General features: G+C 44.8%; 1 protein-coding gene across 1 annotated transcript in view; it reads right to left on the reverse strand.

The window, feature by feature from the left end:
• The window catches only part of LOC147623066 (50S ribosomal protein L34), a 44,700-nt gene extending 20,449 nt beyond the window's left edge, over nt 1-24,251 (reverse strand). The window contains exons 1-3 of the mRNA XM_086821110.1: nt 24,010-24,251; nt 23,855-23,931; nt 23,377-23,488 (exon numbers count right to left, since the gene is read on the reverse strand). Of these exons, the coding sequence (XP_086677236.1) occupies nt 23,377-23,488; nt 23,855-23,931; nt 24,010-24,182 (362 nt within the window). The 5' untranslated portion in view covers nt 24,183-24,251. The remainder of the gene's footprint in view (nt 1-23,376; nt 23,489-23,854; nt 23,932-24,009) is intronic.
• Between the last annotated feature and the right edge of the window lie 2,400 nt (nt 24,252-26,651).

Here is a 26,651-nt window from a genome sequence, read left to right on the forward strand (position 1 = left end):
CATGATAATATACAAGGCCATATCAAGGCTGAAACTGGCCTCATCCAATGCCCATCAAGTGTCTGCAATGAGCAAACCGCTTCGGAGGCAAACTCTTTGTCAACAGATCAGCCGGGTTGTCATCCGTATGAATCTTAACAAGCTGAATTTGCTTGTTCTCTATCACCTCTCTGATGAAGTGATACTTCACATCCACATGCTTCGTCTTTGCATGAAAAACAGGGTTCTTTGCCAACTGAATGACACTCTGACTGTCACAATGCAACAATGGAATATCCCCTGTATAACCCAAATCAACCACTAACCGAGATAGCCATAATGCCTCCTTGCAAGCCTCTGTGGCTGCAATATACTCGGCCTCTGTAGTAGATAAGGCAGTGCACTTCTGCATCCTGGATATCCATGACACAGCACCTCCTGTGAATGTAAACACATAACCGGTAGTAGACTTCCGGTTATCTGGATGACCGGCATAATCCGAATCCGTGTAACCATGCACTAATGCATCCTGTTTGCCAAAGCAAATGCACATATCCTATGTGCCCTTCAGGTATCTCATGACACCTTTCACTGCTTCCCAATGCTTCTTGCCAGGGTTGGCCATGTATCTAGAAACCACTCCCACTGCAAATGCAATGTCCGGCCTAGTAGCAACCATGGCATACATGAGACTGCCACAAGCTGAAGCATACGGAATCTTGGCCATATCAGCCCTGTCACTATCCGACTGTGGGCTATCCATAGCACTGAGTTTCACATATGGAGGCAAAGGAGTACTAGTCTTCTCCCCCCCGTCCATATTGAACCTCTGCAAGACTTTGCCAATGTATTCCTTCTGAGACAAATACAACACATGCTGATTTCTGTCCCGAAGTATCCGCATACCCAAGATGTGATTTGCATCACCCAAATCCTTCATATCAAAGGTTTCATGCAGCCTCTTCTTCAAGGCATCCATCTCTTTACGAGATTTCCCGGCAATCAACATATCATCAACATACAAAATGAGAATCAATAGACTGCCATCCAAAGCTTTCTTGGTGTACAAGCAGTGATCTATGTCACTTCTCCTGAATTTCTGTGATTTCATGAATGTATCAAATTTATGATACCATTCTCTTGGTGCCTGTTTGAGCCCATAAAGACTCTTTTTCAGCTTGCATACAAGCTTCTCCTTTCCACTCACTGCATAACCCTCTGGCTGCTGCATATATATCTCCTCATGGAGATCACCGTGAAGAAAAGCTGTCTTCACATCCATCTGAATCAAGTCCAGATCATCATGTGCAACTAAGGCTAACACAGCTCTAAGTGTGGTCATTTTGACCACTGGAGAGAAGATCTCATCAAAGTCCACACCATATTCCTGCTTGAAGCCCTTAGCCACTAACCTGGCTTTGTATCTTGGCTTTGCATCAGATGCAACTTTGAGCCTGTATACCCACTTGCATGGCAAAACCTTCTTGCCTGCTTGAAGCCCTTAGCCATTAACCTGGCTTTGTATCTTGGCTTTGCATCAGATGCAACTTTGAGCCTGTATACCCACTTGCATGGCAAAACCTTCTTGCCTACAGGCAAATGCACCAACTTCCAAGTTCCATTTTTATGCAGAGAATCCATCTCTGACTTCATGGCACGCTCCCAAAGAGCCTTGTCTGCCCTCTGTAAAGCCTCCTTATAACATGAGGGCTCCCCACAGTCAGTAAGCATCAAGTAGTCAACCCCTGGAACAAACCTGTCAGGGGCTCTGGAGGGTCTTGTGGACCTCCGTACCCAATGACCATCATTTGCAGGTTGCTGTCCAGCCTGCATATCACCCATTGGTGGCTCCTGTTCCATGCCATAAGGCTGAAAAATCATGCCCGGTATCTCCTCTAACTGTGGTATATCCATAGGGATATCTTCTGCCATCTCTGGCTGTCCATTTGGACCATTTTCAGCACCATTTAAGGGCTGGTTTTCCTGCTGTAATGGCTGATTTACAGCCCTTTGTTGTTGTCCATGATGTCCATCATCATCAAAGATGACTCTGCCAGGCTCCTGTTGCCTTGCAGGCTCCTTATACATGCATGTTTCATCAAAAATGACATCATTGCTGCGTATGATCTTTCTATTCACGGGATCCCAAAGTCTATACCCCATTTCACTTCTGACACCATATCCTAGGAATATGCATTTGTGAGACTTAGGATCAAGTTTGGTGCGCATTTCCCTGCGTATGTGCACGTACGCAACGCAACCAAACACTCTCAAGTGCTTGTATGACGGAGGCTTCCCTGTCCATACTTCCTCTGGCACTTTCCCACCAAGCCTCGTGTTAGGTGACCTGTTTATAAGGTGAACGGCTGTCATAACAGCTTCAGTCCAAAAACCATGAGGTAACGCAGCATGTGACAACATAGAACGGACCTTCTCCTGTATGGTCCTGTTCATCCTCTCTGCTGTCCCGTTTTGTGGAGGATCATAAGGAGTAGAGAGCTCCCTCTTGATGCCTTTAGCATCACAAAAGTCCTGAAACTGTTTAGACATGTACTCTCCACCATTGTCGGAACGCAAAGCCTTCAGTGTTTTGCCAGTTTGATTCTCAACATGAGCAACAAACTTCTGAAACACTGAGAATGTATCACTCTTCAAACGAAGAGGATAAACCCACACCTTGCGTGTGGCAAGACACAAAGTATTTTGCCCCTCCCAAAGAAAGCTGAGGCATCTCACATACATCTGTATGCACAAGCTCTAACTGAGCATCTTTCTGTCCAAGAGCTTTCTTGTGGGGGCACTGCAGTTGCCTGCCATATATACAATGCTCACAAAACTGAAAACTTGAAAATTTTAGAGAAGGCAAGTAACCCAAACGAGACAATTGCTCTATTCCTTTGACACTCATGTGTCCCAACCGGCTATGCCACATAGAAATTTCCGGCAGCTCGGTTGCATTTACATTAGCATGGTGACAAACACCTGCATGCATAAAGTAAAGAGTGTCCACCTTAGAGCCTCTGGCAACAACCAGTGAGCCCTTACTAATTTTCCACTTTCCACGACCAAATGTGGTAACATAATCAGCACCATCAAGCTGTCCAGTAGAAAGCAGATTCTTCTTGATCTCAGGCACATGCCTGACATCATGGAGCATAAGCTGTGAGCCATCTGAAAATACAAGCCTCACATCACCTCTGCCAAGAATCTTGCATGCATGGTTATCACCCAAATAAACCACTCCTTCATTGCCAGCAGTATACCTGACAAACAAGTCTCTGCAACCTGTGACATGAAAGGAGGCACCTGAATCAATGATCCACGAGTGCATACCATGACCACCTGTAAGAAGTGAATGGGCATCAAGTGAAGACGTAAATAGGACCTCATCCTCACTGCCACCTGCATGTGACACATTGATTTCTTCAATCTTGACTCCACTTTTGCCCTTTGGCTTTACATCTTTGGCTTCATCTTTCTCTTTGTCTTTACCTTTTCCCTTTTTCTTTTGATCATTTTTCCATTTGTAGCATTGCTTTTTAATGTGTCCCTTCTTGCCACAATAATGGCATTCCAAATCCTTTTTGGAGCGAGACTTGCTCCTTCCCCTTTCTTGGCTTTTCCCCCTTTGCTGGGATCTCCCACGTGCATTCATTGCATTGGACTTTCCAACAGAGTTGTTTTTCCTATTCATCTCTTCTTGAAGAAGAGCACCCTCAACATCTGCATATGACAGCATAGCATTCGAATTGCTAGTGGCTGTCCTGAATGTGTCCCAACTCTCTGGCAAAGTGCATAAGAGAAAAGTGGCTTTGAACTCATCGTCCATTGCCAACTTTTGATTAATGACCTGGCTGACAATACCATTAAACTCATTTAGATGGGCTGTCATAGACGCCCCTTCCTTCATCTGAAGACCTATGAGTTTCTTCAACCAATACACTTTGCTTGAGGCACTTTGTTGGGCATACAAGTCCTGCAATCTCTGCCACATTCCCCAAGCTGTCTTCTCTTCACGAATGCTGAAAAGTAAAGAGTCTGACACAGACAACATGATAGTAGATCTTGCCAGCTCATCCATATCTTCCCACTCTTCAGCAGTAAGAGAAGCGGGCATTACACCCCTTTCTTTGATAGGCTTGTGCTGCTTTTTCTGAAGCAACACATTGTAGCACTGGGTTTGCCAAATATCATAATTATGCGAGCCTTCAAGCTTCTTGATGTGAAGCAATGAAGAGCTCTCACCTGTGGTTGCCATAGCAATATGCAACCTGTCAATGCCTGACTCCCTGCAAAATGTGCAAACACTGCACCAAAAGCACACAAAGTGCTCACAGTTGTTCTCCCAAGCTTTATCTCCCACTGCGGAAGCACAAATGCAACTTTTCTCCCACTTTATGTGATGAAATCACCAAAATCTGGTTGCTGCAGATTTTGGACAACACCTTAAATGTGCTCTGTTGCCCTTCCAAAGTACTGTACAACAGTACCAATTGCTCACAAATGATGTACCAAACCTGTACCAGCAAGTACAGCAGCTGAAATTGAGCCTTTTGGTCACTCAAAACAGTGTACAGCCATGCCAAAACTTGCACAAAGTTGTGCCAAATCTGTACCAGCAGGAACAGTAGCAATAAATGCTCTCCTGGCTGTCCAAATGAGTGAAAATCAGACTTTTACAGTCACGAACACTGCATACAACAGTCCCGAACAGAAATTGGGCAAAATCCCCTTGACTGCAAGCTGATTTTTGAGGATTCAAGGCATAAATGTCTTGCCTGCTGCTTTGTCAAGCTCAACAAGCATACAAACTTGAAAAGCCCCTTGATTTAAGATCAATTTCTGATCATACATGGTACATTGACGCACATGAAGGCATCCAGAGTGTTCACGATGCTTCCCCCTCGTCACATATACATCCAATACATGAAAGCCCCTTGATTTACAGGCACATTGAGTGCTTGTAAGGCATCAGCACATTATCCACAGCATCAAATGCGATTGCCTGCATGCAAATCAACCAAATCGGCACAAAAGCCCCTTGATTTGCACTGCAATTTGTTGCAATTTTGCCCAAATGTGCGATTTCTCACATCATACAGCATGTATGAGTGCTTAATTGCACAATTACATCAAAAGCCCCAAATTTCGACATCCAATTTCCTGCAAATTGATCCTGATTGTGACCAATTTCCTACAAATTGATCCTGATTGTGACCAATGTCACCCAATTTTGCCAATTTTGCTCAAAAATTGAGCAATTCGGCGCCTGTATCTGCTCAATTAATGATTGCACCTGCTCAATTGCAAATCCCCAAAAAAAATTTGAGGCAAATACCTTGATTTCTGATTTTCTGTTGCAGGAAAGTGGGGTTGATGATTTTTGGTGCTGTTGCTCCTCCTTGTTGCTGTGGATTCGAGAAGCAATAAGGGCAACGGCTTCTGCACAACTGAGGCGGAGACCTCTAGCAAGGTGTTGGCTGATTGCACGTTCGAATATACGCCTGCTGTTGTTGGCTACGCGGCCAGTTGTGCGCTTGTGTTCGCTCCACGCTAATACGCTTTACTGCCTTGGACTCATGTTGCAGCCGACTCCATATGCGCTTACACGCTTGCCCACGCCTAGCGCCTAGTAGCCAGCGCTTCTTCGCTCATACGCGTGTTCGCCTGGCTTCGCCTAGCGCCACTCGCCTAGGTGGCCAGCGTTTTTGCACGCCTTGTAGCGCTACGAGCTCTATCCGCCTTGTGGACCAGCCGACGACTGACGCCCAGCGATTAACACGCCTTCGCCTCTATTCGGCTGTGGTAGCCTTCGCTTCACGCCCAGCAGCCAGTCGACGCCTAGCTGGGCCTGAAAAGCTGGGCAGCGCTGGTTGCTGCCTGTTGGGCAGCGTAGGCTACCTGCTGCGCTGCCTGCCTAGCTGGTCGTCAAGCTCTGCCACTAAGTTGATGGAGAATCAAGTGAGAGTCATGCTCAAAGACGACTGTCAGCAATTGCAGCTGCCTTGTCCTCAGCAACACCTGAAGAAAATCCCACTTCTTTGTCCTCGAAGGAACTGAAGGCTCTGATACCAGTTGTGTAGGAGAATTAGGGTTAGGTTAATTCATGTGGGAGACATACACAGAGAAGAACAAGGGAGAGAGAGAGAGAGAGTTGTGGGGATAAGTCAACTCATGATATGAGTGTGTGACTCCCCTATCACACATGTATATTGCACTAGTACACATAGTGCACTTAGTACATTAAAAGTACTAAGTGTACTATGTACTATAACTTATGGGCTTGTACACACTATAAGGGTGGGCATAACGCCTTTACCCCAACAGAGAAGAGTTACACACCTATCTCTCTCCTTCTCTTGTGCTGTCTATTTTCTGCACTCTACTTGCTCTTGTGATCTCAGATTTTGTTATCATCTCTGCTACGTATTTTGACATGGTATCAGAGCCCTAGGCTCTTGAAAGATCTTGGGAGTTTTCTGAGCAAGAGGGGGATTGTTACGTTGCTGATTGGTGAACTGTTAGGGACTGTTCGGGAAGAGAAGTAGCAAGAGGAAGGCGGGCTAAGTTGCTAGACAGCCACTTGCAGGTTTAAAGTTTTTTTTTCCCACCCACCCACCCTTTTCAGTTACATCCCCGCGATGGCAGATTTGTTAGAGATGGCTGAGAAGCATGTGAAGATTCCAACTCTCCCCACGTTCCCACAGGACCGTCAGTTGGACAGGAACAATTACGGCATTTGGAAGGTGATGATGGAGTCTGTGCTAGAGTCATATGACCTTGCTGATTTCATCGTTATCGAGGTTCCACGGCCGGAAGCAGAGGAAGGGGAGTTACTGTCAATGAAGAAGGACCGCGAGGCACAGGCACATGTGGGATCGTGTCAACACCAGGGTCCGGTCATTTATCTTCCTCAACTGCACACCACACGTAATCAATTGCGTAAAGTATATGACGCTGGCCAATGGCATATGGCAGCACTTGGTTTCTCTTTATAACAGGGTAATGCCCATGAAGAGGATTTCCTTGGAAGTGCAGATGCGGGTCATGAACCCTGCAAAGTCATCGACGATGCGGGAGCACATTAACAAGCTGCACGCCCTTCAGCAGGAAGTCCTCCAGACTCGGAAGGACGTATCATCAGAAGATATGGCCATTACTTTGCTGTCCCACTTGCGTGCTCAGTATTCCACTTTCTTCTCCTCTTTGATTACTAGTGGGGGCAGGCTCGGCACCATTACCTTGGAGGAGCTTGTGCCCATGGTCTTGGACCAGGAAGAACGTTTCACAAACCCTCCTCACAGCGGAGGTTCGGAGGCCTTAATTGGCCAACAGCCGAAAGGCCGAAATAACAACAAGGGCAAAGGGAAAGCTTCAACGGAGGAGTCTTCTGAGAAGAAGCCTGAAACAGAACGAGAGAAACTGAAGGCCGAGCGATCCTGTAATGATTGTGGTGAGAAAGGCCACTACTGGAGGAAGTGTCCCAAGCGGACTGGGAAGAGTGCTGATTCTTCAGCCTCAACTGCAAAGACTCCTACATTTGTGCACTTAGAGATGATGGACTCCAATGCTTCATCGTCTTCGAGCGAGGAGGCAGTTGGCTTCACCACAAAGGATACCCGGGAATGGATTCTTGACAGTGGTGCTTCCAGGCACATGACTCCGTCCCGTGACTTCTTTCTGGATCCAAAAGAGTCTGATGATGATTCCCAGACCATTGTTCCAGTTGATCCACCTCAGTCAGTAGAGGAGGTTGAGCCCGCAGCTGGAGTAGAGCCCCCGCAACAGCAGAAGGCTCCACGATCTGTTCGTGTACCCAGGTGGTTGTTGGACACCCTTCGGGAGTTGGGTGTCACGGAGTTACCCTCCGAGTGGACCACAAAGGATGGCCCTCGAAGATCGCGCAGAGTCTGCGACAAAAGCAATATAGCGGAGCTTCTTCAAGTAAACTATGCTTTGATGTCTCGTATTATGCGGGACAAGGAGCCCACTTCCGTTAAGGAAGCCCTGTCACAGGATACTTGGAGGAAAGCCATGCACGTGGAACTTAATGCCATCGAGAAGAGCAAAACATGGGAGTTGGTACTGAGGCCATCGAAACAGTCAGTCATTGGTGTCAAATGGGTCTTTAAGACCAAATATGCGTCAGATGGGTCGGTGGACAAACACAAAGCCAGACTTGTGGCTAAAGGTTATGCTCAGCGGCCAGGCATCGACTACGAGGATACCTTTGCACCAACAGCACGGATGACCACGATTCGGACCGTTCTTGCCCTTGCTTCTTCTCAGAGGTGGCCAGTGTATCAAATGGATGTAAAATCTGCGTTCCTTAATGGTGACCTGCAGGAGGAGGTGTATGTTGTCTAGGCTTTGTTGTTCTAGGATCAGAAGGGATGGTTTACAGGTTACGTAAGGCCTTTTATGGTCTTAAGCAGGCTCCCAGGGCTTGGAATCAGAAGATTCATTCCTGTTGTGAAAAATGGGAGAGACAAAGCTAAAACTGAAACTGAAATGAGAGCAAGACTAAAAGGAAACACAAAGCTTAGACATACCTTGAGATGAGTGTAGACAAGACACAAGATTGATACTTTCATTGATGTGACACCTACAATATATAGGTGAGAAGTACAAGATTGAGTAGACTGACTTATGGGATAAATGTAGAGGTGCCACATGGCACTAGACTCAAGACACAAAGACTCAACTAAAACTAGACTAGAGAAATAGTACACCTAGTGTGCACTTATTTCCAACACCCTCCTTAAGTGGACACTAGGAGGAAGACAAAAAGACAAGACTATGACATGACAAAAGATAAAACCAAGACAGAGAGACTAGACAAGGATTGAGAGACAAGCTAGAAGACAAGATGGACAAGACTAGAAGACAGACATAAAGACTAATAGACTGAGAGACAAGACATGAGAGACAAAAGATCCTGAGACACCCCTCCTCAAGTGATATCCTCATATGGGTCCACAAGGGTAGGAACAAGAGTGGATCATAGACAGACAGAGAGAGAGACAATCAGCCAGTAGAGTGGTCCCACAGAGAGAGAGACTTTCAGATAGACATGAGAGAGACTGACAAATAGAAGATAAATGGGGACATAGACAAAAAAATGCCAAGAGAATGTGGGTAGCTAATCCACAAAAGAGAGGCATATAGACTGATAGATAAGAGTGTCAAAGACATGTGACAAGATAGACACACAGGATAGACACATAGACAGAGAGACTGACTGATTGTAGATAGACAGAGAGATGGACCTAGATAGATAATCCCTCCTCAAGGTCAATCCTCCTGCTAGAGTGGGTAATGCAGGGGTGCCTCTTGGATAGGGACTAAGATAAGTCCATGTAGACAAATAGACATGATATTACCCCATGATCTACATCATTGGTGATCAATGGTGGTAGATAGCATGAAAGCATAGACAAATATGAGAGAGATGGGAAGGTCTTACCATAGTTGGCAGTGTCTAATCCCGTACATGAGAGACAGATAGATGAAGGGAAGGTCTTACCACTTGCTGAAATGCAAGGGCAGTGTCTAATCCCGTACAAGATAGAGAAGTCAATGAAATTAAGTATTGAGATTTTTATTTTTTACCTTTTATTTTATTTTTTATTTTATTTTTCAAGAGATAGAGAGTAGACTGAAAATAGAACACAACATACACTTGATTGCTGCTTTAAATTTGCTGCTGCAGGTCTGGCTGGTCCAATGGACAGCTAACCCACATGTGAAGATGGAGAGGAAATGGGAAATAACAAAGGGGAAAATGCCTTTTGAGAAGACATGTCAACCAGGAGAGACTCCAGCTATGGAGGGTGAAAAACATCCATTGTGGTGAATGGATAAGAGAGAGAGAGAGAGAGAGAGAGAGAGATGTGACAATCTCAAATGAAAGAGACAATGGTTGCAGCACGTACAATGATAATAGATTGATGATGGACAGGAGTAAGCGGGGCGCGAGCAGGTGAGCAGTAGGCACGAAGAGGTGGGTGACCTGCTGCAGCAGCAAGTCAATGACAGACAACAAGCAAAGGTGGCAGTGGCTAGGTGGGCAGCGTTGCAGCAAAGCGACGCAGCATTGTGAGAGGTACAGGTGGGCTGCAGTGGCGCTAAAAGATCTGATGGCAGCAGACGTGCCTTTATTTTGGTCAGCGGAAAGAATAAAAAACACACAGTGGTTTCAGTGGCGAGGCAGTGATGAAGCAGTTCAGAAAATGGAAAGAAAAATGCAGCATAGTAGCACTGCTCTGATACCATGTTGTGAAAAATGGGAGAGACAAAGCTAAAACTGAAACTGAAATGAGAGCAAGACTAAAAGGAAACACAAAGCTTAGACATACCTTGAGATGAGTGTAGACAAGACACAAGATTGATACTTTCATTGATGTGACACCTACAATATATAGGTGAGAAGTACAAGATTGAGTAGACTGACTTATGGGATAAATGTAGAGGTGCCACATGGCACTAGACTCAAGACACAAAGACTCAACTGAAACTAGACTAGAGAAATAGTACACCTAGTGTGCACTTATTTCCAACAATTCCTTCTTTGTTCGGACTGGTTTTCAGAGCTCCCAACCTGTATCTCTTTCAGGAACGCGGCATGGTTACGATTATCATCTTTATGTGGATGATCTCATTCTCACCGGCGGTCATGTGGAGCACGTTGGCGTGACGAAGGCTACCTTGTCAAAAGACTTTGAGATGACCGACCTAGGCTTACTCCACTTCTTTTTGGGATTGGAGATCTGGCAGACCCAGAGGGGGTTTTTTCTCTCTCGGCAGCGATATGTTCATGAGTTGCTTGAGGCCTTTGGGATGGAGAACTGCAAGCCTATTACTTCGCCGATGGACCCAAACACAAAGTTAACTGTTAATGATCCTTGTGAGCCAGTTGATGCCTCGCAGTATCGGAAGTTGGTTGGTTCATTGATCTGGTTGCTGAACACCAGATTGGACTTGAGCTTCTCCGTGGGGCTGTTGAGCTCTTTTATGCAGATGCCATTGAAGTCTCATTGGGACGCAGGATTGCGGATCTTGCGGTATCTGCATAGTACGAAGGATCTAGGACTCTTTTACACAGGAGGGGATGGAGTCAGACTCCAAGGTTGGAGTGACTCACATTGGGGAGGAGATCAAGAGACGAGGAGATCCACTTCAAGTTACAGTTTTGCCCTCGGCTCAGGAGCAGTTTCTTAGAGTAGTAAGAGGCAGCCAACTATTGCCCTATCTTCGACAGAGGCAGAGTACTGAGCTGCTTGTGGTGCTGCTTGCGAGGTTGTGTGGCTGCGGAGGCTGCTAGGCGAGATTGGGTTTCCACAAAAGGAGCCAACAGTCATCCAGTGTGATAACCAGAGTTGTATAGCTATTGCTCGGAACCCGGTCTTCCATGCCCGGACCAAGCACATAGAGATACAATATCACTTTGTACGTGAGAAGATCTTGGCTGGTGACATCTTGCTACTTTATTGTTCGACGGAGGACAATGCGGCGGACCTCTTCACGAAGTATCGACCTCAGGCTACGCTCAGGCGGCACTCCAGCTCCCTAGGGTTGATTTCACAACCAAGAGCTGAGAGGGAGTGTTAGAAGTCATCTCCTGTCTTTATCAGACACCAGGGCCTCTCTTGTGGGTGTGCCCGCCCTTTGTAGGTGTTTTATCATTTTTCCTCACTCCTCGTATTTTTTCCCTATTTTTCCAGAGTGTGGGAGGCAGTGTAGGACCTGTCGGCTGTATCAGATGCTGGCTGACTGGTCACACGCAGTCCCATTTGCTCTCTGCTGCTTGCCGACTCCACACATGTGAGGGCCGACCCTGAGATGCTAGCCGACTGATGGTTTTCACTGGTCGTGGGCATTTTATGTCCTCTCGGCTGTCCTTCTACTGGCCGACTGCACTCATGGGGCTATATAAAATGGCCCCATGGCCCCCCACCTATTGTATCTTGTTTTCATTGCAGGATCTTGAGAGTTACACGCCTATCTCTCTCCTTCTCTTGTGTTGTCTATTTTCTGCACTCTACTTGCTCTTGTGATCTCAGATTTTGTTATCATCTCCGCTACGTATTTTTACATGGTACTCCCAGTAGTACCCGCATCAATACAAACTTCCCTACCCCTATGAGTAAACATAACTTTCTTCTCTTTGTGTAAAATCTTGGGATCCAAACAATAATCCCATGGCATCCCAAGTATCACATCACATCCCGTAAGTGGTGCTACGAGGAAGTCTTCATGATCCAAATATCCCTAAATCTGTCTACGAAGCTTCCCAATTATGGGAGTGACCTTGACTTCCTTGCCTCAAAGGCATCTACATGAAAGTCCATGCCCAATTCCTCGACCTTTAGCCCAAGAGCAATGGCCATCTGAATGGATATCAAGTTATCTGTGGATGCATTATCAAAAGAATAAAGCTGTTTGATCCTTTAACTTGCCCCAAGCTATGCATAGAATTATGCTCTTTGGCTCATGTGCCATATTACCTTGAACATCAGGTATAACATTCACACTAGGTTTTGTATTTTGCACATTATTCCTTTTGGGATTCTGAGGGCATTGAGATTTCATGTGATCCTTGCTCCCACATAAGAAACACTTCCCCTCTCTCGTGCAATCAAAAATGTGGTGTCTAGACAACTTAGAATCATCCTTTTTACCCCCCGGCTTCTTTTTCGAGGCCCCTTTTTCATCTTTGGACTCATTGGGCACAAACTTAGGTGGCTGTCCACCCTTTTTCTGCTCATTTCCAGCTCTGAATTTTCCCTTGTATGAGCTGAATTCTTGTCTTTTTGATGCTCCCTTGCCATGTAGCTCCTCAAAAATAGTAGCTGAATATATGAGCTCCTGTAAAGTGTTGTGGGGATACAATGCAAGGCTCTTCTGAATGATCCTATAAAGCCCTAACTCAAACTTTCTTTTCTTCTCGTCCTCACTAATCGTCATGAAAGGTGTAACCTTGAGAAGAATCTGCCAAAACTTTGAGACATAAGAGGAAACGGACTCGCCATTATCCTGAGTTAGCAAATCCCATTCCTTTCATACATCCTTTTTGAAGTGAGGAGAAAGGAACTGATCATAGAATTGCTCTTTGAAAGCACTCCATGTACGAGTTGTCGTCCTATCCAAGAGCTGTGCCATCCACCAATCATTTGCAGTCTCTTTAAGATGCATGCCCACATGCCTGAGCATAGATTTCTCAATGAAGTCCTTGGTGCAAAAGGCTATTTCGAATTGCCTTATGAAAGCAAGCGCCTTGGTGGTATCCAGCTTTCCATTATAGCTCTCGAATTTGATGTCCTTGTCCCCTAACTTGTTGCTGTGACGAGCATCACGACGCTCTAAAATTTCATCCTCTTCATTATGTCTATGATGGCGATGGTGCCCAAGTCTAGGGCTGATTTCCCGTGCAACACCCTCCACTCTGGATGGAACTCTAGGAGCATGAACATACCTAGAAGGTGGAGATATCGCCGACAATGCATGAAGATCTTCTGCATCTCTCATATGGGCTGAAAACCCCTCATCATCCGCTCGAGCTACATGTCGATGTACATCATCTCCTCGGGCTGCATGCCCTCTCACCTCAATTGCATGGGTTGCATGCCCCCTCATAACATCTGTCCGGGCTGCATATCCACTTACATCACTTGCTCGGGCTGCATGCCCTCTCACAACATCATCAGAATTCCCTTCATGGGATAACCTGCGAGGTTGCTGTGTGAAGACCCACTTGCCCTCATCATCGGAAACAACATCACCATGGCTTTTCAAATAAGCAACAGCCAACTCTTTGAGGTTTGTCAATTCCCATTTGTTGGACAATTGCATCAAAAGTGACCACATCAACCTTAAATTGAGACTTTGATTCAATAACCCTCTGTGTACATCCGAGTCCCTTTGCAAAGCACGGAGCTCTTTAAGCTCATTCATCAAAGCATCAAGGTCCTGCTAACCCTCAGCCCTAGCAAACAACAGTGGATCGTTATCTGCCAAAGCCCCAACATGGTCCTTGTCTCTATCCTCTTCCCGCATGCGATGAATACGGGTGATAGAGTCCTCCACATAATGATCTGACTGGCTGGCCATAATGTATCTGCCAGATTTTTAGAAAGAAAAGAAATTACGGGCCCCGGAATCACTCTCTACCAACTTCCCAAGTATGATACTGAATAGACTGCAAGGGTGCAACAGTGCCCCTACACATAAAGGAGAGCCACGAAGTCTTTCCACACGCTCATTGCTGCTTAAACCAAAAGTAACCTCTTTCGAGGCGCAACAGTAAGACGAGGGCTACCTCAAAATCCCAACCTTCTCTGATGGATAATGACTCCTTACAGCCATATCCAGTATCATATAAATAATAAGGCACAAGCTTTATAGAAAGCCAAGCTCTGATACCAATGTAATGGAAGGGCAACTGTAACACGGAAATCTTATCAATCATGAAAACTGAATAAACACATAAGCAGCCAGATAAAGGAAAGATGACAACTCTGCACAATACACCACACTAGGGGCCAAAAGATGGGCCGACCCCTCCCCCTTGATGGTTACATTACCAAAAAGGAGTCTGCTTCCAAATACAAACTTCACAGGTGATCAGGGATTCTCCACTGGCAAGCACCTATCTCTTCCAGTACAGTACGAAAGCAAAACAAAACATATGCTAAATTTGATGACGATCCTCAGCACAAGAGAGCATTCCCAGCATCAAGCACATGCACGACAACTATGGACAGCCCATAGCACTCCCACATCAGCCCAGGACAACTCTGCATCTTCATCTTCCACCTGTCTGGCTTACAGAGTAAGTCGACCAGCCTTGAAGGGCTGTCTACAGCAATTGACCAGCTCTCAGAAGCCATAGGGGAAGTCGACCAGCAGCAGAACACAAGCCATACGGTCTTCGAACAGCAGTGAATTTATCCCAGATGAATCGACCAGCTCTTCTCCCCTGTCTAATGACCTGGCCAGCCACTTTTCAGGGCTGTAAAACAGTCGGCCAGCAGTAGGACAGCGTCTAGAAGAATTCGGCCAGCATCTCCCATACACCTGGTGGGTTTCTGTCACGGTCGGTGGCTGTAGCAATCTGTAAAACTGGTCGACCAGTACTCTCATGCACCCCGAAAGCATGCGCATGAGCAAAACTGGAGTTTTTCCCAACAATAGAGCTCCTCCGCCAATAATAGTTGAAACATGTGCTTTTTAGGTCCAGATCGGGGCGCCTACATGCAGATGGCCCAAATCTTGTCCAGATCGGGGCGCCTACATGCAGATGGCCCAAATCTTGTCCCCCAGAGCCCATCTTTTGGCCAACACGTGTATTAAATAAGTCATGTCTAGCGTGTACAACTTATAAGTTGTCCGGTCACTTAAAAGTGTGTGTGAACCTACACACATAATTATTAGTATGTGAAATCATAAAGCTGTAAATTGGGTTTTTTGGGACACTTACCACCTGCAAAACACATGTAGACCACCTATCAATCCCAAACAGGTGTGCGCATACATGTCCACAGGGTGCCGAGGTGTCCCCAGCCCATGGACAACGCAGGCAGTAATCTCAAGCATTGTCCAGGCAAACAAAACAAGTCATCCAAATATAAAATCAAAGTCATGCACACTGTCACCAGGAGGTGAAACTTTTTGCAGTTGTTTTCCTTATTTACATTTCTTTATAAATATATATATTTTTCTTTTCTTTCTCTTTGGTTGCTGTTGTTTTTCCCTCGGGATCTCTTGGAAGCTTCGGCTTGGGCCATTGCAATGTCAGAATGGGTCAGCCAGTGGGACTTTGGACCAGTGGTTGGCTAAGCCTGAGAACTGCACTGAAAGATGAATGACAGTGTCCAGGACATGGCCACTGAATGAGGGCATAGGCCGGTTTACACTAGTAAGTGGCTACCACCGAAATGTGAATGTATCTTGAATTCTAAGCAAATTCTGAAGTGACCATAGTGGTCAAAGATGGTCAGGAGACCAGAAGGAATGCAGATGACATCATCCCTAAAATCTAGGAAATTGCTGTTTTGGGCAGTGTCAGAATTGAAAAGTGTTCGCGTCAGTTTGTGCAGAATGTCAAGGGGACCAAAAGCTGGCAAAAGACTGTTGTGAGAATGTGAACCAGTCAGGAGATTTTTAGCTTGGAAGATTGCATGTGGAAAAGGCTTAAAAATGTGCCAAGTGTCACATTTATGTGCATTTTCCACTCTGGGAAGAGGGAAGCGTGGGATTTTGGGCTGAATGAGGCTCATTTGCAGCCATTATGGTGGATTGTTGCAGGTGAAGAGCTATTGTGGTGCACTCCCGTGCCCTACAACTCATGTATTGAGGGTTGAGCTTGCTCCCCACAGCCTCTCTCTCTCTTTCTCTCTCTTGCAGACTATGGTAATGCTCTCATCAGATAAAATCAGGTACAGTTGTGTGAATTTCATGCTTATATGCAGAGGCTAGTTGCCTCCTTGAACAGGAACCGGTGTAGTTAGTTCCTACACCAAAGCAAGGACGGAAGAGGATAATAACCTCTTCAATACAACGCTGTTTCAGCACTGTTTAGGTGCTGTTTTTGGACTGTTATGTTGCCCGGTTGATGCCAAAATGCAGTAGGACTTTGCTAAAGTCCTCCAGGACAGTACAAGGGTTAATTTGGGCTGAAAACAGAGCTGAAAACAGGTCTGTGCAGAAAATTACAGCAAGCTGAATTGTGATGTTTTGGACTCCATTGGGTAGTCTGATGCCTATGGAAGTGAGCCTATCAATTGGGACTCATTCTGAGATGTTATGGAACAGTTTTAGTGCAGTTATGCTGGCAAATTTCTCCCAGAATTTGTAAAACTCAGCTGGTGCAAGTAGAGTGCTCTGTTGCACTCGTGCTTTGTATTTTCCAACTTTTTAACAATAAAGAAATACCGCAAGGGGCGCCAGACTTCGGGGCCAATGTGTCCATAGACCGGTTTTATAGCAAGGATTCTGTGATTGTGTGTCTGAGTAAGTCCAGGTTATTTGTGAATGAATTACCGCTTTATGTGTCCATAGACCGGTTTTATGGTTCCATTGCCGATGTCACCAGGAGGTGAAACTTTTTGCAGTTGTTTTCCTTATTTACATTTCTTTATAAATATATATATTTTTCTTTTCTTTCTCTTTGGTTGCTATTGTTTTTCCCTCGGGATCTCTTGGAAGGGCTTGGGCCATTGCAATGTCAGAATGGATCAGCCAGTGGGACTTTGGACCAATGGTTGGCTAAGCCTGAGAACTGCACTGAAAGATGAATGACAGTGTCCAGGACATGGCCACTGAATGAGGGCATAGGCCGGTTTACACTAGTAAGTGGCCGCCACCGAAATGTGAATGTATCTTGAATTCTAAGCAAATTCTGAAGTGACCATAGTGGTCAAAGATGCTCAGGAGACCAGAAGGAATGCAGATGACATCATCCCTAAAATCTAGGGAACTGCTATTTTGGGCAGTGTCAGAATTGAAAAGTGTTCGCGTCAATTTGTGCAGAATGTCAAGGGGACCAAAAGCTGGCAAAAGACTGTTGTGAGAATGTGAACCAGTCAGGAGATTTTTAGCTTGGAAGATTGCATGTGGAAAAGGCTTAAAAATGTGCCAAGTGTCAAATTTATGTGCATTTTCCACTTTGGGAAGAGGGAAGCGTGGGATTTTGGGCTGAATGAGGCTCATTTGAAGCCATTATGGTGGATTGTTGCAGGTTAAGAGCTATTGTGGTGCACTCCCTTGCCCTACAACTCATGTATTGAGGGTTGAGCTTGCTCCCCACAGCCTCTCTCTCTCTTTCTCTCTCTTGCAGACTATGGTAATGCTCTCATCAGATAAAATCAGGTACAGTTGTGTGAATTTCATGCTTATATGCAGAGGCTAGTTGCCTCCTTGAACAGGAACCGGTGTAGTTAGTTCCTACACCAAAGCAGGGACGGAAGAGGGTAATAACCTCTTCAATACAACGCTGTTTCAGCACTGTTTAGGTGCTGTTTTTGGGCTGTTATGTTGCCCAGTTGATGCCAAACTGCAGTAGGACTTTGCTAAAGTCCTCCAGGACAGTACAAGGGTTAATTTGGGCTGAAAACAAAGCTGAAAACAGGTCTGTGCAGAAAATTACAGCAAGCTGAATTGTGATGTTTTGGACTCCATTGGGTAGTCTGATGCCTATGGAAGTGAGCCTGTCAATTGGGACTCATTCTGAGATGTTATGGAACAGTTTTAGTGCAGTTATGCTGGCAAATTTCTCCCAGAATTTGTAAAACTCAGCTGGTGCAAGTAGAGTGCTCTGTTGCACTCGTGCTTTGTATTTTCCAACTTTTTAACAATAAAGAAATACCGCAAGGGGCGCCGGACTTCGGGGCCAATGTGTCCATAGACCGGTTTTATAGCGAGGATTCTGTGATTGTGTGTCTGAGTAAGTCCAGGTTATTTGTGAATGAATTACCGCTTTATGTGTCCATAGACCGGTTTTACACACACATGAGTGCAGCTAGACTGGAAGAAACACCCATCTGATCAGGGCTCATGATCCTTCCATAACCTTCTCAGAACATAAATACAAAAAATCTCCAGGATAGCTAGTCCCAAGGAATCACATCATGTCAGGCTCCATGAGCCATACATGTACACCATGTCAGGCTCCACAAGCCACACGTGTACTATCATGTCAGACTCCATATGCCATACAAACACACCATGTCAAGCTCCACCAACCATACATGTATGTCATGCCACGCTCCATATCCCACACATGAATAGTAGAAAACAGAAGCTGTGAGGAATTTTGTGACAAGAACTTTCTTATTGCACCTTTCAATGGATGTGAAGTATTGCTTGGCAAATCGTGGCATGCTCACCTTGAGCTTTGCAAGAACTATAAGACAAACAAGCTTTCTTTTATGCACAAAGGCTGAGAGCATCTTATAGATGCAAGCATATCAGGTGATACTAAACCCATTGTATCTCATGTACAAATCAATAACGCAATGAAAAAGAGTGTTTCTTTGTACTTGGTTTTTATGCGTGATGATCTAGAACATAGCAATGTGCATTCTCTCACTCATGATACGCTGAATTTTCTAAGTGAGTAAAGAGATTGCTTTGCAGATACATTGCCAAATGAAATGCCTCCTTGGCCAGAGGATCACCACAATGATTTGGGGCCAGATAGTTCGCCTCCTAATAGGCTCGCATTTCATGTTAGTGCTTACCAACAAGAGAAGATTATGAAATAAGTTGGTGAACTCTTAGAGAAGAGTTTAGTGCGACCAAGCTCTTCGCGATTTGCTCACATGGTCTTCTCATGCAGAAAAGGATGGTTCATTTCATATGTGTGTGGATTACAAGGCACTAAATAAGACAACTATCAAGAATCCATTTCCCTAACCGAGGATTGATGATATCTTGGATGGTTCATCATGCTTTATTCACATTGATCTTAAAAGCAGCTACCATCAAGTGAGAATAAAGCCTTAAGATGTACAAAAAACAGCCTTTCACACATCTTTAGGTCTTCCAAGAGCACTAACAAAGTGCTCTGTCACCTTCTCCGCAAGGCTTGTGACAAGCAAAATCGGTGGATGCTCTTCTTGGCACACTCTGGCATTTCACACTGCTTATAAATCCACACTACTCAATACAGCCCCTTCGAGTTGGCCTTTGGGCTTGATGTCATCTCCCCTTTCAAATTTAACCATGATTCTTTCCGGGTGGGCACCCTCGTTGTCTCTTGCTTTGGTGCTTCTCATTCCTCCTCCATCAACCGTCTCTCAATCTTGGAAGAAACCCGTGCCCTTGCCAACCTGGCCCTTGAAGCAAAGTAGCACAAAAGCAAGGCATGTCACGATCAACATTTACGTCGCTAGCCGCGCTCTTCTCAAGGTGACTTGGTGCTCCTTTTCCAGGCTCGGTACCTTAAACAAGCAAAGAAGCTAGTCCCTGCATGGGTAGGACCTTACAAGGTTCAAGAAATCTTTCCACAAGGCACTGTGCAATCTTGGAACTCCCGCGAAAGCCTCATTCACCCAACAACACACCATGAAGTATATTGGATGGGTAGGCAAGCAGGCCACCAAGACAAATCGCCTCTATCATGAGCTTAGAGACTATTTCACCGAGACGCAATTCCTGCAACACCCGCTCCTAATGATTTGTTGGACGAAAGGTGTGTTACACAAGATTGTCCACATGGCAAAGTGGTTCACTCGAAACTGACTGAACCATTTGTCAGCCGATCCTTCCAAGGTGGAAGGGAAGAGTACCACATGTGTCTTCCCTATCCAAACCTCTCCTTCTGGACATGGCCAAGAAGCATTGCACATGATCGTCGTGGCAGCTTGGCATTCACATGTCCCTACACAATCGCCAAGAGTTCTTCCGTCTAGATTTGCATTGGCCATGAGTGAAGGTAGGGGTAAGGGTGGAGGAGGGCTATAGGGAGGGACAAAATTGAAATTAGGTTTCCTACAACTGTAACAACGAATTCACAAGGGGCTTTTCAGTGGACTTGATGACTCGACACGAGAGCACATGTTGGGCATGCAACACTAGACTCTAGAACTCACAAGGAACTCCTAATTGTTGAAAGTCCCCATCAGGATCATCGAATTTTAGCGTACCTATAGTAGACCTTGCTGCCCGGCACATTAGGGTTTGTGACACCGAACTGTGTCACAAATTCACTTCGTGGCAGTATGCCTTGGGAGTTGCTACTTGACCAGGGAGATGTGCGACTACATTGCCCCACTTCAGTATGCATGCACACAACTCTGACAAGACACTATGCTTGACGTGCATCCAAGAGACGTGACAACCAACAATTGGCAAAATGACACTTCAATAGAACACTTGAAGAGAAGAGACATACACAGTATGTAGACAATGAAGAAGAATAAGAACAATTGCATTCCTTCACTAAAACCGGTTGATCTCGCCAATCCCAAGATTGCTCATTTATATAAGTGGTCCAACCATGGTGAGTAGGTGCACCATTTGGACCATAAAGTGGCCGCCACTGAATGAGGTGTGTTCTTTTCCAATGCAACCTACCACTAAATGCCAATATTAGGGGCACACCACCCTTGTTGATGGTGTGCAAGTGGCGGTCCTCCAAGGTAAGTGATAGACCTAGTAACTGCCACAGAGCGCACGTAGCGGATAAAGAGGTTGGTGGTAGGTAGGTACTTCCATCAATGATTCACCAACATGGAGTGCCACTTGTTATGTTTGCTGGATGGCTGCCACAGAGCGCACGTAGCGGATAAAGAGGTTGGTGGTAGGTACTTCCATCAATGATTCACCAACATGGAGTGCCACTTGTTATGTTTGCTGGATGGCTGGCACTTGTAGTTGGACACTTGTCGGATGCACGCTACCTAGACACCCAACATCTGACAGGCTACACACGACGACGAGCTTATTTTGGAGAGCTCCTTTTGACAATATGGGAACGTTGCATATTAGAAAACTTTGCGAGGAAAGTATCTATCTTTGGTGGAGTTTGCAGGGAAAGTATTGATGTTTATGCGACAAAAATTCATCTACGAGTCTGGTCCTGCTAGGTTTTGTGCTCAAGAAAGACCTTCAGTGCTAATTCTTCATCTCAACATTTCCATCACCGTGAGGCTACAATCCAAGTGCTAGTACAAGCACACTAGAGATGCGAGTCGTCGCGTGGACCCAAAACACCCATTTCGCGATTGCTTCACTCCAGTGAGAGGTGAGGAGTTGCTAGGAAAGTTCTACATCGACAGAATCATCACGGAATATATTGTTTGGTATATGTTTTCAAATTTCTTGTTTATGGAAAATATGGCTTAAAAGCCCAAGGAACATTGTATAAAATAAAATACTCCAACAATATACTTGGTATTTGGGGGGGGGGTCGATTTACATTTTCAGCATTGTCTTTGTCTTGTGTTGTTTTCATTTCATTAAGTATTTAAGTGTTAATTATTTACGAGACAATGCCAGGTAGTACTCACACCCGACCAGGTGAATTACAAAACATGAAGAGACAAAATTGTGAGTAGGGCCATTGTCAAACAGAATCTGCACCTAATGGCCGCCTACGGATCCCTCGGCTCGGAGTGAGTTGCCGGCCATAGGCAGCCTTACTAATCTGACACCCCTCATAACTACTACTATCCAAATGATAGAAAAGATTAAAGAGTTACCTTGTAATTCCATAACCTGTACCAAGTCTTGCCCCCCTAAGACTTCTTCTTCGGACAATCCCTGTAGTGATGGCTAGGCTGATTGCACTCGAAGCATAGGTTGTCCTTTCATGCCTTTGCCAACCGTTCCTCGGTAAGCGGGGAAGATCTCCGCTTGCCTCTGAAGTACTTCTTGGGATTGCATTGCGACGATTGACCTTCCTCGGATGCTACAACATGCCCTTGCTTCTCCCAAGTTTCCCCATTGCTTATTCTCCCAAATTTTTTTAAGATAGCATGTTCATGATAATTGTGAGTCATGAATGATAAGTCGTTAAATGTTTCCTATTATTTAATTATATGTTTTTTAAATAGAAAAACTTGAATGTACTTAATGTATCATATCTTGATGCATACTTTCAATACTCGTACACGTGTTCAAAACATACCGTAACTAACATTTCCCATGGGGGAGTTCAGGCAAGTCCTCAATGAAGCTAGGACGGTTCTTCGAGATATATGGCACACAACGTAGAAAGCTAGAAATAACTTTACAATTAAACTGCAAAACTATCCTGACGTGAGGTAGATCTGATAGCTTGATTTTTTGACTGCTACACTGACACGTTGGAACTGAGGAATTTGAAACTACTGGCGTCATCTTCATGGAGAGGAAGTGCCTCATAAGCACAATGGATGGTGAACCACTCCTATGTAACCCTTCCACCCAGCATATCACTACCAGAACTCGAAGTCCATGGCTGATAGTAGAAATAAAAGGTGTGTTACTATGTCTCTCCCACCCCAACAAGGCACACCACACAAGTTCTTCATGACTTGTATTCCTCATGCAAAGCTCTCATTTCACATCTAAGGGACTTTGTACGCATGGCATATCTTAATACTAGCTCTATCAAAGAATGGGTTGTCCTCTCTCAGCAAAGAAATGATTTGTACAAAGGGTTAATTTGTGGGAAAATGCTTCTCAGATCTTGCATACACTTTTGTACTTTTGGTTTGGGCCTCAGAGGTCGCACTCAGCATCAAAAGATGTTAATGCTCTCCCTTTCTCCCTCTAGCCCTCCAAAACAATCCATCCACCCATCCACCAGCTGTGTTCTCCCTTTTGCTAAGCTTTGTTGTTTTGAAATGATAAGGTACAGAATAGACTGATCTGCAATATTGGACTCTATTAAACATATGTGGTGGTACTTACTAGGGGAAAACTGCTTTCACTTTCTCGATATCAAGGCTGTCTTGAGTGGCTTTTGGCACACCAAGTTTTAACTTTAGCTTCATCTCCTGCCAACTGACTCCTGGAATTGCTCCTGGATAAATCCGCACATTTAAGTATTGAGGAATCCTTGGATTTAATGTATAAAACTAGCATCAATGCTTAACACCTCATACCTACTAACTTCGTCATGGATAAGCCACATCTAAGCTTCTTAGAGCACCATTTAGAAATGGGGAAAAACATTCTTTTGTGAAAGCACCTTTAAATGCAATTGGTCTATAGAAATTTAAAAATTAAATGCCTTCAAAGACCAAAATATGTCCAAGATAAAGAACATTTAAATAACAAAAACTAAAAGCCAGATCAGAAATTGTGCAGAGAAAATGTCTGCACAGCACTAAAATTGAGAATCTTTTTTTTTTTCAAGACATAGGAATTTTATTTTTAGCAGAGCAACCTGTTCGGAATGCTGGTATGGAGTTTGAGCTGATGGCATTTTTGCAAGCGCGGACGGCTGCTGCAGTGATGTCCTGCCTACACGCACGCACGCACGCGTATAATCAGATTTCACAATTTTACAAAAGCTACTGCCCACCAAGCGTAAAACCTCACCCATGCTGATCGTATCCAACGCCCATCTCCACGAACAGAAGCTTCATGGGTCTCTGCTGCGCCTCCATCTTCAAAGGGCTAGATGCGACCACTTTCAAAGGTAAGATGGGGCATGCATAGAAGCACCCATGGACAGCACCAAAAGTTTTGGACCCAGATATGCCTAGAAGCATGCCTGCACACAAGAAAGCGAAAGCCGCCGCCGGGGACCTCAAAACATAGAAGGCCCTTGGTTTTGTCTAGGTGGTGTGTTCAATTCCCATTGGATCTCTACTTGCCATCCCAACTACTAGGGTGGGTTTTGTCTAGGTGGTGTGTTCAATTCCCATTGGATCTCTACTTGCCATCCCCATTGGAGTGTAACTACCCTTAGGCTGGGTTCACAAACTTCCGAGCATCATTGGGGTAGCCGCCATGGGTAGGTCTACCAGTGGAACTACATGAAGTAGATTCTAGAAGCTTTCAAAAGGTAGATGATCCAAAGAATCAAATTGTATCAATAGGTTGCAGCTTTTCACTTCACTATTGTCGGAATCGTTGTGTTAGATATAGCAACCTTTTTGTTTTGGCCTTAGTGAACAGTTTTGGAGGATATATCCACCTACCAAGTCATACGCTACAACTTCTAGACAAAAGGCTGTGAAAGTTGTAACCAGGCACACTACCAACAAATAGGCTACATGTGTTAATCCTATTTTGGATTAACAAACATGATCCTCAATTGAGGACATTAATAAGTGTCATGAAACGGCACTATAAAAGTTGTGCATTATGAGATATTGGCCACCCAAGGCCTAGTAAATGAGTTTTGGGCGCCCAAGTGTGAATAAGGGCCAAATGTATATAAGGCATTTTCTCATAATGAAAAGACACAATCCCCTTTGTGCTATAGAGAGCTCTCCCTTGTGTCTTGAGAGAGATTGAAGAAGTGAGAGCATTCTAGCATTGTGCCATTTTCATGCTTGTGTGAGAGAGTGAGAGAGAGTGATTACCTGATGCGACGGTGTGAGCAACTCTACATTGACAGCTTGGAGGTTGGAGCTTAACAAGTGAGCTTGGAGGCCTCAAGGGACTCAAGTTCGAAGCATTGGTAAGTACCCTACGACAGTTGTGATCTATTGCTCATCCTTTAGGTGAATGTGTAGAGTTCCCTCTTGGAGGTGAGGTAGTCCATAACATTTTTGGCATCGCTGCTAGGGAAACACCTTTATTTTTTCCATCCTCTTGGAGTTTCAGCTCCCATTGCATAGGATTGATTATTGCTCTTGCATTCTAGTAGTGCATTGTGTGGAAAATGAATGGATAAGATGTGTGTGGTAGGAAGAAGTTGTGTGGTAGTGCATTGTGTGGAAAATGAATGGATAAGATGTGTGTGGCAGCGCATTGTGTGGAAAATGAATGGATAAGATGTGTGTGGTAGGAAGAAGTTGTGAGAAATTGGTTGTCATGTTGTGTATGTTTATGGTGGAGTAGTTTTAGGATAAAGCTTCACTGTTTGTTCTTGTTAATTTTAATATTCGCATCATTGAAATCACCAATGTGAATGAGCAGGTTGGTCTTTGGTTTTCTTTCGTTTTCAAAAATTCATGAAAATCAAAAACATAAGGGACCATTGACTGTGCCAAGAACTTGCATTTCATTCCTTAGGAGTGGCACAATCAATTTAGTATCAATTGGATAAGTATTACGCACCCAAAATCACAACTTTCGACACGGGAAGTTCCACATGAAAGTGCAGAAAAAGGGTTTCACGCCGTGAACCATTTCCTGCAATTTCACGCCACGAATTGCTCAGGAAATCAGTGTTGCAATTAACACCGAAAATCACGAGATTGCCTTTCCAAAAATAGACAACCTTATCTTGACACCTCTAACACCGCGAAGTCTGCCAAAATTTCTGAGCACGTGAAAGTTCAGTAAAGCATTCACGACGTGAAACATTCTAAAGTTGTTCACGGCGTGAAACCCTTCCTGGTTCACAACGTGAACCCCTTTGAAATTGTTCACAGTGTGAGACTCTTCCTAGTTCATGACGTGAAACATTCACTGCAGATTCACGGGTTGGCCAAATTCAACGATTAGACAGACCAGGGCCACAAGGGTTGGGTAAGGAGGGCAGCCTATATCAAAAACACGGGATCTAACCCGAAAGGTAAAAAAATTTGAGCATGTGAAAGTGCAGGATAACGTTCACGTCGTGAACCATTTCCTGTAATTTCACGCCGTGAACCATTCTCTGCAGTTTCACGGCTTCTAAAACACAGCGATAGAATCGGAAGCAAAATCAAATCATATATACATGCACTTAAGATCTGGAAAACTCATCGGAGATGATCTTACGCCTGATGATAGTGCATAGAATCACCCAGGATCTTCCTATCAAAGAAGTGTGGGGTCAGACATTCCACAAGCACACACTTGAGTGTTTTAAGAAACCTGACCATTGCTGAAACTAGTAGTGAAGAGTCCATGGAAGAAGGGCTAAGATACGTTGGGTTTGGGGGAAGAGGAGAAACCACCCTCCCCAACCAAGTCCAATGGTATCATTGATATCGCCCGGGGATTTTTCGGTCTCCAAACCAATCATGATGAAGAAGCGCAATCTGCGGGCATGGGTCCATCAACCAATGCTTGACTCGGTC

Source organism: Cibotium barometz, chromosome 27, assembly GCF_041138505.1.
Source record: "Cibotium barometz isolate CiBa-2024 chromosome 27, ASM4113850v1, whole genome shotgun sequence".
NCBI lineage: Eukaryota > Viridiplantae > Streptophyta > Polypodiopsida > Cyatheales > Cibotiaceae > Cibotium > Cibotium barometz.